Source organism: Centroberyx affinis, unplaced genomic scaffold (assembly GCF_046629955.1).
Source record: "Centroberyx affinis isolate AG114_WGS23_722 - 3 ecotype Tasmania unplaced genomic scaffold, CSIRO-AGI_Caff_v1 ptg003356l_1, whole genome shotgun sequence".
Lineage (NCBI taxonomy): Eukaryota > Metazoa > Chordata > Actinopteri > Beryciformes > Berycidae > Centroberyx > Centroberyx affinis.
In genome coordinates, this window is record NW_027281350.1 from 273,848 (window position 1) to 288,718 (window position 14,871).

Sequence of the window (14,871 nt, forward strand, 5' to 3'; positions counted from 1 at the left end):
TTGATTCGGCGCAGAGGTACACGCTGACCTGATCATGCAATAACACACTATTGAGCGAGAAGGTGTCTTTTTCTGTCGCTGCTGGTTGAGGAGTAGCGGCTGCTGAGTTCTCCCCCTCCACCGGTCAGCGCAAGTGTGTGAGGGTCGTGATGATGCTTTGGCCAAACGTGAGCATGTAACTACCGAAGAGGCTGCAATGTGTGGTCAATACAGGTGCATCAAGACTTGAAGGCACCAAAACGGGCACCGTAGAGCCGCCAACATGGGACTGCTCCTCGCATTTTCCGTTTCCCTCCGCTTTCGCTGCTCAGAAACAGCGTTCCGTTCGCAAGGAAATAGGAAACATGTATGCAGATATAGGCTAACGAATTCACAACGTAATTGATGATGGTGCGCTATGATCGCTATGGACCATCTGAGTTGCGTAATGGTTTATTTACAGCGCGCGCGCTGCTCTGCAACCTCTCTTCGGATGGTAATTGGGCCCAATGATGCAGAGCCAAATCCACCTGGATCTAATGTTCCCTCCTCTCACGGTGATTCTGGTTCCCCTGTGACTTTTGCGCATGTTCAATTGTTTTTATTCCCAGAGCAGTTCACCACTCCTGGGTATAGCTTTGGTTGTCATTACAGAAGTTTTAATAGGCTACTATCTCATTGTTTAAACATCAGAGAATGAATGTTTAGCCTACCTCTAAAGGAGTGTGACAAAGCTGGTGACACCACAGTTCATACTGACTTTACTCAACACAGTATATTGACTTTTTAGATTGAAAACGCACTGTGTACTTCAACAATAATCAGCCATGGGAAATAAAGACTACGGGGTCAAATTCAACATATCGAGGTTTGATAGGCCATATCTTTGGGACTGAGTAATTGCCTATCATTCTTTTTCACTGGAATAAAACTTGTTCCTAAGTTTTTTTTTTTCCTATTTCGGTACAACTCTCTGTTGTAGTCCGATCTGGTCGCTTTCCATTCTCCATCATGTCCAGATCAAATAGTGTCAGCCCACCCGGAGTCGGTGCGCCTGGGCTGAGGGGAGGGACTGAGCACAGATCAGCTTGGGGCGAGTCTGAGTCCGTCGCCAACGGGTGCCCATACTCGGCCAGATCTCCGCGCAAAAAGCTCTCCCGCTCCAACAGCCGATGGAGGGAAGAGGATGATCTGGACCACCGACCGCCCGCACGAGCCTCCACGACGGTCAGCAGGGTCAGCTTCAGGTCCAGGTCAGCTTGGCAAGAGCATGGAGAGGAAAGTCGAGACAATAACCGCTCATCCCCTAAACGCCCAGACGGGGAGGTGAGACCCAAGTCGGTGGAGCTGGGTCTGGAGGAGCGGAGAGCCAAGCTCAGGACGGAGGAGGAGGAGGTCATGCCCGAAGTTCACTTTTCCATGGTGGCCTGCTGCAACAGCGTCATGCACATTTTCAAATCCAAGAAATTCCAGTCGGAGAAGTTGGAGAGGCTCTACCAGCGCTACTTTTTCCGTCTCAACCAGAGCAGCTTGACCATGCTCATGGCAGTGCTGGTGCTGGTCTGCACGGTCATGCTGGGGTTCCACTGCGCCGGCGGGTCGCCTCGTGCAACTTACGTGGTGGTATTTTCCACGGCCATCCTCCTCATCCTCATCCTTATGGTGGTTTGCAACAGAAACGGGTTTCACCAGGACCATATGTGGATTGTGTGCTATGTGGTCATACTGCTGGTGCTGGTGGTCCAGGTGATCGGGGTGTTGCTTGTACAGCCGAGAAGTGCCTCAGAGGGGATTTGGTGGACCGTGTTCTTCATCCATGTCATCTACACGCTGCTGCCCGTCAGGATGCGAGCCGCCGTTATCACTGGAGTTATACTGTCCGCCATCCACGTGGCTATTTCTTGGAAGTTAAATGACATGGACAGCTTTCTATGGAAGCAGGTATGTGTGACAGTGTACTTTGTTAAAACGTTTTTATCCATCCTGACAGGCTGAGAAAGAGAACTGGGATGTCGCGCATGCAGTGTTAAGGCCATGCGCAATTAAACATAAAAAAAGTTAAGATATTTTCTTTAAAGTTGCTCGTGGTGTTGCGCTCTCTCTCTCTCTCTCTCTCACACACTCACATACAATCAGGTAGGTGAACAGGCAGCTGTGATAAGTATTATGATATCAAGTGTACTGTAGTAGTGGATTTAGTGGACAATATTGTGGCTGTTATTAATTTGCAATTATGAAAACAATCCCAGGAATCAACCGAAATGAGCAACTCCTACTTACTTAGGCTATCGGAGAGACATGTTAACTTCACTTAGTTAAATAACTGAGCTAATTCCTGGTAGACAAGCACTTATATGAGATGCCGGTTGCCACGGAAACTGTTGGCTGTCTCTCCTCTGACATGCAGAGCAATTAGGTCTAGTGCAAGTGCGTCTAACGCACTCAGACTGTCCTGGTTCGTTAAGTTGGATGGGATTTCTTAGCATGGCAATTTGTTTAAACAAATCCTGGTCCAATAGTTCAAAGATGAGCTGCTGTGCGCAAAGACAGTCTATGACCAGGGGCCTCATAAGGCTTCAACACTGTGTTTATGTAGCAAGGCGTGAAGAACTTTATTGGATGAAGTGCCATTTTCTTGATAGTGGAGTGATCTGCCATATTAGGTTATGTTTTCGGTGCCGTTTGTTTGTTTGTCTGTTAGCAGGATTACGGAAAAACTACTGGCCCGATTTTCATGAAACTTAGTGGAAGGGTGTAGCATGGGCCAAGGAAGAACAGAAATTTTAGAAGAAATTTTGATCCGACTCACGAACAAGCAATAATAGCACGAACCTTGGCGGAGGTCTGCGCTCTCCGAGTGCCCTTCTAGTTTCAAGATAGTGACACTTGTGTCTAGAAAACTGATGGCACACTGCATTTTCTAATAGGCCTACATTGGGCTAAAATGACCATGAGAAAGACTTGTTAGGATGGACATTTTCGCTGAGTACAACCTGTCAATTCCATCAATAAGCAATCAGTCATTATTTGTAGGCCTAAGTCCCATGCTCGCTGGTATAGCATGTTAGGCTTGTTTCTCATTCAGTTTAGCCAAATGAAGGGGATAAAAACATATCAGCATTGCTAAACACTCAAAGCTTCGCTGACTGTGAAGCTGCATTGAGGCTGAAGAGTGGCTTCCTATAAAGAGGCTATTAGTTGGAGGCATTTATTGTCATTACGAATTAAAAATGTCAGATAGTAAGAGCTAATGGTGACAGTAATGTCTGAAGGCTGCCCATCATCATCACCAGGAGCCAGAAAGTTGCCACAATCCTCTTTCAATCCCACTGCAGCAGTTATTGCGCGTCATTAGGCGCTATGACGCACCATCCCGACAGCGATTAGTTCAATATAGCTCTTCAGTTTTAGCTCTTAGTTCATTGTGGTTGAATAGTAATTGTTACATTACAGATTGGACTGAAAAGCATCTCAAATATATACCCAAAGAAAAATCAGTAATATTCCTATAGTATTCATATAAGGAATATACATTATGTGTCCTTGGTATTCAATAGTGAGTTTTTAGTGACCTTATTGTGCTTTGTGTTTTTTTTTAAAATCTCCTGTTACAGTATGTTCCCATAATATTCCTATAGGAATGCTGTGATATTTGTCCAGTATCTTTCTAAAATGCAATATAGGATTACTATAGTTCTTTTTCATAAGGGTTCATACCCTCTTGAGAGCACAGCGTTGATATAAAAGGGTGTCCATATGGATCTTCTCTGACATTCAGTGCTTATACCGATAGTTTATTTATTCCATGTTTAATTTTTACAGGGTTTATTTATTGAATGTTTAGGCAACAGCCTAGACACAATAAATCCTGCTCTTAACCAATGTTATCTCTACTGGTTAAGTACATTTCTAAGCCCAGATACTCATCATATTTAGGATTTATGCTACACTAATGATTTGGTTATAGTATATGAGAGCCAGTCATCATATGGAGCTTGGGGCGCAACATTAACCTCAACTTGGAACAAAGTCTCTAAAATCTGTGCATACATTGAGCGTAAATTTCACTAATCTTGGCCTTACCCCAAAATCTGTATGCTGACACATATTTTGCTCTTTAAACTGTTATTGTGGCTCACACTCAGTTTTGGAAATAATGGGTTTAGGTTGTTGGTTTTATTTTATAGGATTTTTTATTAAGCTTACAGCAGTATAGTTCCAGGGGATATTGGTTTTTATGTGCTGGGCCAACATGTTCCTAATAAAGTTTGAATGCCTCGGGTTGTATTTTTACAACTTAAATCTCACTTTCAAAACTTTTCTCCAGGCCCATATACAAATGGGTTTAATTTTCCACCATTATTTAAAAGTACATTTGGTTGAATTTCCTCTAGGACCTCTAGGATATATTGTAGTTTTGTAACCCCAACCTATGCTTGTGTGTGTGTGTGTGTGTCTGTGTGTGTGTGTGTGTGTGTGTGTGTGAGTTTGGGCTGCTCTCTGACTCTGATGCTTTGCCCTTTACCCCTCTCTCTCTCTCTCTCTCTCTCTCTCTCTCTCTCTCTCTCTCTCTCTCTCTCTCTCTCTACCCCCACCCCCCTTCCTAGTTTGTCTTGCTCTACTCCTTATACCACTCATAAACATGTGCTCTAACAATGCAGCTCTTCCAGAGTAGCACTTTAAAAAAGAACCCAGAGAATGGAAATAGTACATCAGTCCCCTGTTGAAGCTTTAAAGAGGCTTGTATGAGCTATTTAACAGCAGACAATGAACTCCAGAAATGAAAAAAAGAAACTATACAATACAAAGCTCCCACAGTATGTCTGGGGCATCATTAGTGTGTCCAACTCTAGAGAGAGAACATTTGCTTCCCCTTTACATGAACTCCAGTTTATAACCCTTACAAAATGCCTGAGCGGCCTCCTAACAGGTACATGGCACAGTCACGACTACTGATTCAAGTCTCATCTCAGCTTTCAAAAGATAAGTCATGCTTCCTTAGGTTATTTGTGGCATAGCCGTGGGACAGTTTAAGTCAATTTAAGTTCTCTTCTTTTTTTTTAACTGAAAAAAAAGCATTATGGCTAGCGATGAAAATGTTCCTAAGAATGTGTTATACACCGGAAAGGATGTACGGCTTTACCAAACATTTTTTTCATGTCTTTGTTTCTATTTATAATCAGAAGTTTGATTATACAAGCAGCCTGTGAGTTGAAGTTTTTGTGATAACGGCATGTGACCCTGCGCCTAATTGTATTTTCTGTGAAAGCCGCGTTGTCATTTGATGTGTTGATGTCAGTGTGTGGGAACAGGCTGCTGTATTTGTTGCTCTTTCCTCACCATGCTGTTGTTTTTAGCATATTTGATCTCCCCTGTTTACAGAGGTCCCAGCTAGTCTCCGGGTTAGACCACTGTGTTTATATGAGATCCCAGGACAACGCTTTTTTTTTTTTTTGCACAAGGACTCCCAGGAATACACTGAGCTGCCCCAAATCTGTAGAAATATAGCATCAGTCCACCTCTATTTTCTTAACATTCCATTCCATAACACCACCAGGAGAGTTGTAAATCACATTAATGCACAACTTAGAATAAGGTTTTCATTCTTAGATATTTTCAACATTCATGTCTTCCAACAGTTCTTTCGCTAGATATATTTCTGAGCTGCTATGCTGACAACACCCAACTCTCTCTCCGTTCATAGCCACATTCACAGGCTCTTCTCACTTCTCTTCAGAGCTCAAAGGCTTGGATAGGTACAAGCGCGATTAGAGTGACAGACGTACGATTGGCTTTGCGGATTTTCAACTTTTACCATCACACCTACTCAGATGACAGGTCTTCATGGAGAGGGTGTCGTAGTGGAGGATTTAGGCATTTTACCCTGAAATTGTGAGAGAAGCTTTGACCTGCAGTGTCTTCAACTTTCTCATCTACCAGCTACAGCTGATTTAAAGGCAAATCCCTACAGATGACGATGTCCAAGTGACACACAGCACCAAATACGCTGCAATGTCATTTCAGCGTCAGTATAAGAAGTGGACTCTTCGTATACTTGTTTGTTCAGCCCTTCATTCCCTCCTTCCTCCTTTCTCTCCTGAAGGTGAAAGCTGATGCCCCATTACACCCATTACACCCATTACACCCATTACACATCTAGCATTGATCCAGTCCTGTCAGATCGCTGGTTCCTTACAGGGGAGACAGTAAGCAAAGATCCACTTTTAGGGTGTGTTCACGCCAAGCATGTTTGGAGCAGTGTAATCGAACTCTGGAGCGTTTACTCTTTTAGTTTGGTTCGTTTGGCCAGGTGAGAACAATGCCATTCAAACTTAGGTGGTGCTTAAGTCTCTGTCCTCGTCCAAGAGAACTGGTTCATTAGGAGAATGTAACCCCAACCAACAGGAAACAACCCCAAAACACAAGAGATTATGGGTATAAGGAGGCGGATGTAATCTGATAGCCAGCAGTTCATCATGCTTAGAAAGGCAAATGGACCGAGGGCAAACCGCAGCCTGGACTGATGCTCATAGCTATTTCGTCATTTGTTTTTACCAGGCATAAACACCAGAGAAGGTCAGTTATAGCAAAGAGTGCAGAAAAGTCCATCATGTCCAATACATGAGCTATTTGTTGATTGATAGATTGAAATCAATCAATCAATCAATCAGTCAATCAATCAATCAACCTATGCATTGTGGGAGATCCAAGATGGCTGCCTCCGTTTTTCCTGGTTTTTTCATTGTTTTTATCGTTTCAGTAAGCTTTTACTATACTTATTTTAACTAGTTTTAATATTATTTGAAACTGAAGAAGACCAAAACATTTAAGCTCTGTGCGAATTGAGCTTTTCTGTGGACATATCTCCGTCCACCAGGCGGGAGGAAAACTTGTTGCTGCTCCTCTGGACCTTTTCTTAAGAAATAGAGGGTCCAACTATGGCCGAGAGCAAGAGGGCCCAAAAATGCAAACTTTGTGACATGTTTTTAATCATCAGCGTGGAGGATTTTACGGAAAATTTTATCTGTACCAAATGCGATAAAATAAAAGAACTGCAGGAGAAGCTGATTGCTGAGCCTGGACTTGTCCCCTGACCGCCATCCCTCCGCTGCACCCACCCCTCCACCATCGCTTGCTTCCACCGTGGTGATCGGTGATTCCATCATTCGGGGGCTCTCGCTCCCTTCCCACGGAACCGCTGCAGCGGTTCACTGTTTCCCCGGAGCCCGTGTGTTGGACCTCAACACACAGCTTCCAGCCGTGCTTGGAAAACACGTTAACGTGAGTACTGTGGTGGCACACATTGGCAGCAACGACACTTCTCACCGTGAGTCCGAAACTTTAAAGGAATATTTTAAAACTTTTCTCACCACCCTTAAAGCAACTGGAAAAAACATTGCAATTTCAGGACCCCTACCGACTTACAAAAGGGGCATAGAAAAATTCAGTCGTCTGTTCTCCATAAATTTGTGGCTAAAAACTGCATGTGACCCAGCTACACCTTTTCCTATTCGTCCAGAGAGGGAAAGAAGGGTGGAGAGACAGCTGCAATCTACAGAGAGACACTGAAGGGCAGGGATGTGGACCTAGGCACATTTCATGCTTTTGAATATAACGCTTCTTTTTTAATTTCTCATCCTCGTTTCCTTGCAGTGACAGTATATCTCCTAAATTATCTGTCCCCTCTTTTTTAACGGAATTCTCAGACCTACTATCTGTCATTCACACGAGCTATGATACCTGCATTTTAATTGGTGTTCCCTTGACCTAATTCCAACCTCCCTTTTTAAAACTATTCTAAATTCTGTATCTGAAGACATCCTTGTCATAGTAAATCACTCCCTACAGCTTGGTGTCTTCCCCACTGATTTTAAAACTACTTTAGTAAAACCTCTTTTAAAGAAAGAGAAGAGAAACTAGTTTTTAATGAGCTAAGTACCTTTTTAAACTCAAACACTAAATTAGAAATGTTTTAATCAGGTTTTAGGACACATTACAGCACAGAGACAGCCCTGCTAAAAGTAGTGAACGATATCAGAACAAATCTTGACAGCAACAAGCCTTCAGTTCTGGTGCTACTTGACCTGAGTGCTACCTTTGATACTGTGGACCACCAGATTCTTTTAGATAGATTAAGTGAGCATTAAGTGAGGAATTGTTTTTAAATGGTTTACCTCATATCTTTGCGGAAGAAATTTTTTTGTATCTATCGATGACTACTCCTCCAAACACTATGAGGTTACCTGCGGGGTACCACAAGGATCAATTTTAGGACCGTTACTTTTTAATTTGTACATGCTACCCCTGGGCAGTGTCATCAGGAGGCACGGCATCTCTTTCCACAGCTATGCTGATGACACTCAGCTCCATGTGGCCGTGTCTCCTGATGACACCGGGCCGATTGACTCACTTGTTAACTATATTTTAGTTATAAAGGCCTGGATGTCACAGAATTTTTTACAGCTCAACCAGGATAAAACAGAAATACTGATCATTGGTTCAAAGGCTCAGAGAGAGAAACCCCCAAACTAAATATACTAGGACTCAACCCAAGCCAAGAAGCAAGAAATCTAGGAGTGGTTTTTGACTCTGATTTTAATTTCAAGGCTCATGTGCGAGGTGTCACAAAAACAGCATTTTATCATTTGAAGAACATCTCCAAAGTGAGGCCATTTCTATCTCTGAGCAACACAGAGAGACTGATGCACGCTTTTATAACTAGCAGGTTAGACTATTGTAACACTCTCCTTTCTGGTCTACTGAAGAATACAATAAATCCGCTACGATTCAAAATTCTGCTGCACGACTGCTGACTAAGACCAAAAGGAGAGCACACATTATGCCTATTTTAAAGTCTTTACACTGGTTACCTGTTAGTTTTCGTATTGTTAAAAAAAAATCTTTTATTAGCTTATAAGGCATTACATGGCCTTGCACCAGACTACCTCTCTTTATGAACCAGGAAGGCCCCTCAGATCCTCCGGTTCTTCTCTTTTAGCTGTTCCACAAAGCAGAACAAAAACATTTGGTGATGCTGCTTTCAGCCATTATGCTCCAAGCCTGGAATAGCCTTCCAGAGGATCTGAGAGGAGCTGAAAATAGTGATATTTTTAAACGTAAACTAAAAGCCCATCTATTCAGTCTGGCTTTTATGTAGTGTTTTATAATTTTATGGTTTTAGTATTTATACTTTTACTACTTTATTTTACTGTTGATCATTATTATTTATTTTATTCTATTTTATTTTATTAACATTTTTTACTATAATCAATTTATTTTGTGTAGTATTTCATCATTTTATTTTTATTGTTATTTTTATTGCTTGTATTATTTTTTATTATTTATCTTTTATTATCTTAACTACCCATCTTTTATTGTTGTCGTATTCAATTAATTTTTGGGGGTTTTTGGTTGTTTTGGTGTGCATTAGTCTGTAAATCCATTTTTTTACATCCTACGTTTTGTCAATCGCTTGTAAAGAACTTTGAATTGCATTTGATTTGTTTGAAAGGTGCTATATAAATAAAGTTTGATTGATTGATTGATTGATCGATTGATTTGTGGGTCCATGTGACTTTTGTTTACACGCCCTGGTTCACTTGTAAGTGGGCAGTGTGAACCTAAACAAACCAAGTACAAAAAGGCCACAAACTTTTCAACTATGATTCAGACCAAAAAAAAGAACTGTCGGCGTGATCACACCCGTAAAGTATTCACACACTGTTATCTCTGCTGTCTAAAGCAAATTGGGCCGACAGAGAAGATGCAGGACTGCCTGTCTCTATTCTTCTGTACCCCCCCTCCTAAATCTCAGAGGAGGGCAGGTTAGCTGACCAGTCCCAGTTGGCAGGCCTCCAGTGGTAACAGGGTTTGCTGCCTCTCTAATTGAATTGCCCAGCGCTGTAACGTGCAGACTTGCCAGAATTCAAAACAGATGTCCTCCTCATCTCCCCTCCCCTCCGCCCTCCTGCCCTCTTACACTCGTCCCTCCTGACACAGACCTGCTTTTAATTTTCCTTTGCGACTCAAGCCCTACGGACGGTCTTTAAAACACCCCCCCCCCCCCCCCCCCACAGGACGGGCTACATGCGCTGCAGAGTGACGAGATGGAAGCGCCCCTCGGGGAAAACTGTCTAAATCAGAATGTAAACATCGGATCTCACAGTGGAGGGTTCACTGCTTTGTCCACGTCCCCCATGGCAGCATCGACATATATAGTTTCAGCCGCCATTTGGTTTGTTTGACTCTGAGCACCCAGAGATCGAGGGTGCGTGAAAGGGGACACTGCCATTTTGGAGACCGTATTTTGGACCGAACGTGTGGATGCACAGAACCTTTCAGAAACCACTTCTGTCGCGTTCCCTTGTGAGTGCAGAAGATCGTGCACAGTACTCCGTATCTTAGCAACAGATTTCCTATTTCACAAACACCAGCGGCGGCCTCATGGAGCTTCCCCGGGAGCACCTGTGTGTTTTTTACCCCCCAACCCCTGGCCTGCCTCCACAGCCTTTTGCATACTGGGTCAAAAGTTCTTTAGAATACTCTGATGCCTCTGTCCTCACCCCTTCCCACTGTGTTGTTGTCCCGTTAACAAAGGCAGCCGCACACAACATATTGCGATGTGAACAAGACCTCCTGTTGATGACAGATCTTTTTTTTATATCCAGAGATGCTGACAAAAAACTTGGAAGGCATTTCAGTACAGTGGCGAGTAAGATCTTAGAACAGTGATTCCACCTATTGCCAGTTCATGAAAGTTTTTACGTTTGCTGTTGTCTGGTAGGTCTTTCCCAGGAAAAATCGAGTTTGGAATAAACAGAAGAAGAAGAAGAAGAAGAAGAACGCCACCTACAGAAACTCAAACTGCATCAACAGAAAATCCAAGGAAAATGTTGTCACACTATTTGATTGACAGGTGATCTCTGGGAAGAGCAGTGCAGAAACATCACAGCATTGAGCGCTTGGCACCAACGATGTCACCAAAGTACAAAGAAATGTGAATCTCGTGGATTACCACTTTAAATAAAGATGGTGGCGACAGAACGTCAGCCTCATCCAGGAATATTTTCATAATTCCCATCACCCCCCTCTGCCAATCCATTGTCTTTCTAATACCTCACACTCATTCTCTAGAGTGACATGTGATCATTAAGGTGCCATTTTGATCTGGTCCCCAAGCCCCGGCTGAGATCAGTGTTGATTTGATTACAGCTTCCACTACCTGCTTCAATCTGTCATCTGAGGGTTGCATCTTGAATACAAAGAAAACATGTATGTGTGTTTATCTATATAGGGGAGTATTGGGTTTTTTTCCACAGTTGTGATTCCCAGCGTTGTTCTTATAAATCTCATGCCACTGATAGACAGTACAACTAATCTGTTCCCTTAAGATTTTAAGTTATGGCATGGTGATGTTTTATTCTGCATCTTGCAACTATGAACTTGTGTGGCTTTACTGTGGCGACTCGGGTCTCTCTTGCTGTTCCACCTACCTCACTGCTTTCCTTCCTCACCTCTTGATGTCAAGAGTTCTGCCACTCTCAGTCTTTCTCCTCTCCCCCGCAGCTTTCCCCGCTTTTTTGATATTGCTCAGGGAGTGGGCTAGTGCTCTTTATGGCCTGCACACTGCATCTTCACAGTGTGGAAATGGATTAGTGTATTAAACAGCCTTTCAAGGAACCAGTCAAACACGGGTTGTAAGTGAAGCTGGTGTTAGAGTTAATTGTTAAGATGTGTGGGCTGATGGCTAGTGAGGAGCGAAGACAGCGCTATGATGAGGTTAGTCTTATTTGACAGTGGTAAGAAACAGAATCGGTAGTAGTAATCCATAAAATGCATCCTGTGTGCCAGAGGATTTTTCCCGGGAAACACCTACCAGACACTGGGTGAACTGGATACTATTGTGTTATATCAATCGGCGAAAGACAGTCTCCAAACACATTTATTTATATGAAAATGTCATCGATTCTTACTTTAATCGTCAATTTCAGTAAGTGCACAAGAATTTGTCTTGGTGATATTACTGCAGAGCCAATGACAACAGACTACATACTGACTGAAATGGTACAAAGACAACAGGACCTCACATGACCTGTCTCTTTGTACTGTAAGATGGACAGTATGACTGTACACTATATGTAAATGTATATGTAACTGTACATATTCATTTAACATGTAACAAGTGGTTGTTGATCTACTTCAAAACATCTAACTTAAAGTTCTTCCAACTTCCACTGATCTTGATAGCTTGCATTAGAGTTGCATCATACAGTTTAGATCTTCTTGCTGACATGCAACTTGTTGCATGATTCATGGGGAGAAAATCCCTAGTTGCTTTGAAGACGGCATGCTGTTGTAATTGTGAGCAGACTCAGATTCTTTGACAATGAAATCTGAAGCTGATGGATAGTTTCCACTTTCATTGTTCCGCTTCCATTGTGGTGTGGTGGGCAAGGCCTGGCTGTGAGGCTTCGTTGCTTCATTCAGCTCATCTGACATTCATTAGCTGTAATTAGTTTGTTTGCTAATACAATGCTACAAGCATGTTGTAATGTCCTGTATGTGTGTGTGAGAGGGAGTGTGAGAGAGAGAATCATCTTGGTAAAGTCTTTCAGTAGACCTAATATGATGGGGTGTTTCAGTCTTGACAAAACCGCCAATACGTGGGATTAGCAACATCATACTAGGGGTATTCCAACCTTCCACAACATGAAGGAGTTACAGCGACTCATGATTACTCTTTTACATTCTAAACATTTCCCAGTTAGTTTAGGCTCTGGAAAGAAGTGATCTGGTGCCCCTCTGTTGAGCAATAGTGTCATAAGGTCCATAGATCATAGAGTTGAAAGTATTTTCATGGTCAGTTTGTGGTCACACTGGGGAATTCTGATCATATCTAAATCTATTCCATTTCTTCTGGGCTACCCTGGTTTTTGTCATTGATTAGTGTTGGTCTGACACTATCAGACATGGAAATGTCAGATGTTTTTAACCCGCTTGGCTTTATGCCTCAGCGTTGTAAAGTCTGTGGACCATGGCCAAGCCTTCTCATTTGCATGGTTTAACAGTGCTGGATGATAATGCTTTAGGCTATAATATGACCCTGTGGTGCATTTGACTGTCAGAATAACTTAATCCTCAATAAGCCATCTGAGAGCCTGCCCAGTCACAAGATACAGTATATTCACCTGTATCTTACCCAGGAAGGAATTAAACTTTGACACCCATCCACCACCACCACCACCACACACAGACACACACACACAAACAGTCCCATTAGACAAACTCTGTATTTAGTTAGAAAGGGTATGCTAGATAAATACTAAATTTACTCCAAAGTAAGTAAATGCAGCAAAAATGCAGCAATTTAAAAATTGACTCAAATCCTACATGATATATTGTGCGTGCAACGACCCATCAGGGATCATTTAAGTTCAATTTGATCTAAGTCTAAACATGTTTTGTTGATTACCAGACAAAACACAATTCATCACATTTATTATATTTACTTAAAATATCAGTGCAAATGACTGGCATCACTTTTTTACATTAGAATGAGTGTTGTCACTGCGGGGCTCGATGAGGCCAGTGAAGAAGGGAGAAAGGAGAAGAAAGGAGATCCAACCTCAACCTGCTGCAGGATCCATGGACATAATGTAAAACTTGCCGCTTCCTCCAACTATCATGTAGACTAAATATCCTGCAATGCTTGATACACAAATATAAAGACTGCATAGAGGCCATCAGGTCATTCAAATTAACCAGCTACTTTGCCTGAGTAACAATAGTGACCACAAATAGCCCAGCCCGTGCATTTTTAAGTCTGGCGTGCATATGGCTGTACTGTACTGTTTGGCTCTGTAAGGCTCATTCGTTCACCACCTTAATAACGGCATTCTCCTCTGCCTGGTCATGTGCCTCGGCCCAGCAGTGACCCCTGGGTGACCTCCAGGGTGAGCCGCTGACAGGACGAAACACAGGCTTCTTGACATTGAAGTTGGTTCATTGTGCGAGCGCAACAAAGCCCTACCGCAATTAAGTTCTTTTGCATTCTCTCTCTCTCTCTCTCTCTCTCTCTCTCTCTCTCTCTCTCTCTCTCTCTCTCTCTCTCTCTCTCTCTCTCTCTCTCTCGGAGAAGAAACCCATTATCCTTTATGAAGTGCCTGGCAAATGAATCATGCTGCAGCGCTGTCTGATAGTCAAATTCATTTCCAGGCACATTAGGTTAGGTAGCGTCTAACGATTGCATCTCGCTTTTTGCTCTCGTGTGTTGAATGTTCTTATTGCTGGCGCCTATGCAAAGTACATTGGAAATGTCTCTGTTGCTTACTGATGTTGGCGTGTGGAAACCTCATAACTCATGTTTTCACTTCAGTTGAAGGCTTACATGCTCTTCTATGGGTTGAGAAAATTCTCTGACCTCTTATGACGTCTTATGAAACCCTGTCAAAACCCATTGGATGATGTCAAAAATGTTTTTTTTAGTTCCTGAAAAGTTGACATTTTGGAGATATACATTATGTACAGTACATTATATACAGACACTTTCACCAGACGGCAACAATATGATTCTTATGATTCTTATAATAGATTTTTATAACTGTATGTTATGTCTATCCTTTAATTCAGTCCCACTGATCCTGAGCTATAGCTCCCATCTAAAAGTTGTGCTCGTGTGTAAGGCAGCAGAAGAATCCATAAATCCTGACCAGTGTTAATTAAGTGTTCAAATGCAATTGGATCCATGTTTTCAACTCCCAGCAGCACCCTTGGCTCAGCTGACCATGTGTCTCTCCACACATGTTTGCATGGTTTGGTAAGCATCAAGTTCACCTGACCTTAGTCTACCTCAATAACACTTGCATGGTAGGAGCTGCAGAACTAGTTGAGTGA

General features: G+C 42.6%; 1 protein-coding gene across 1 annotated transcript in view; it reads left to right on the plus strand.

Annotated features, from left to right (window-relative positions):
• Positions 1-990: 990 nt before the first annotated feature.
• Positions 991-14,871, plus strand: part of adcy5 (adenylate cyclase 5) — a 72,419-nt gene continuing 58,538 nt past the window's right edge. Inside the window, exon 1 of the mRNA XM_071538832.1 lies at positions 991-1,920. Coding sequence (XP_071394933.1) covers positions 991-1,920 — 930 coding nt within the window. The remainder of the gene's footprint in view (positions 1,921-14,871) is intronic.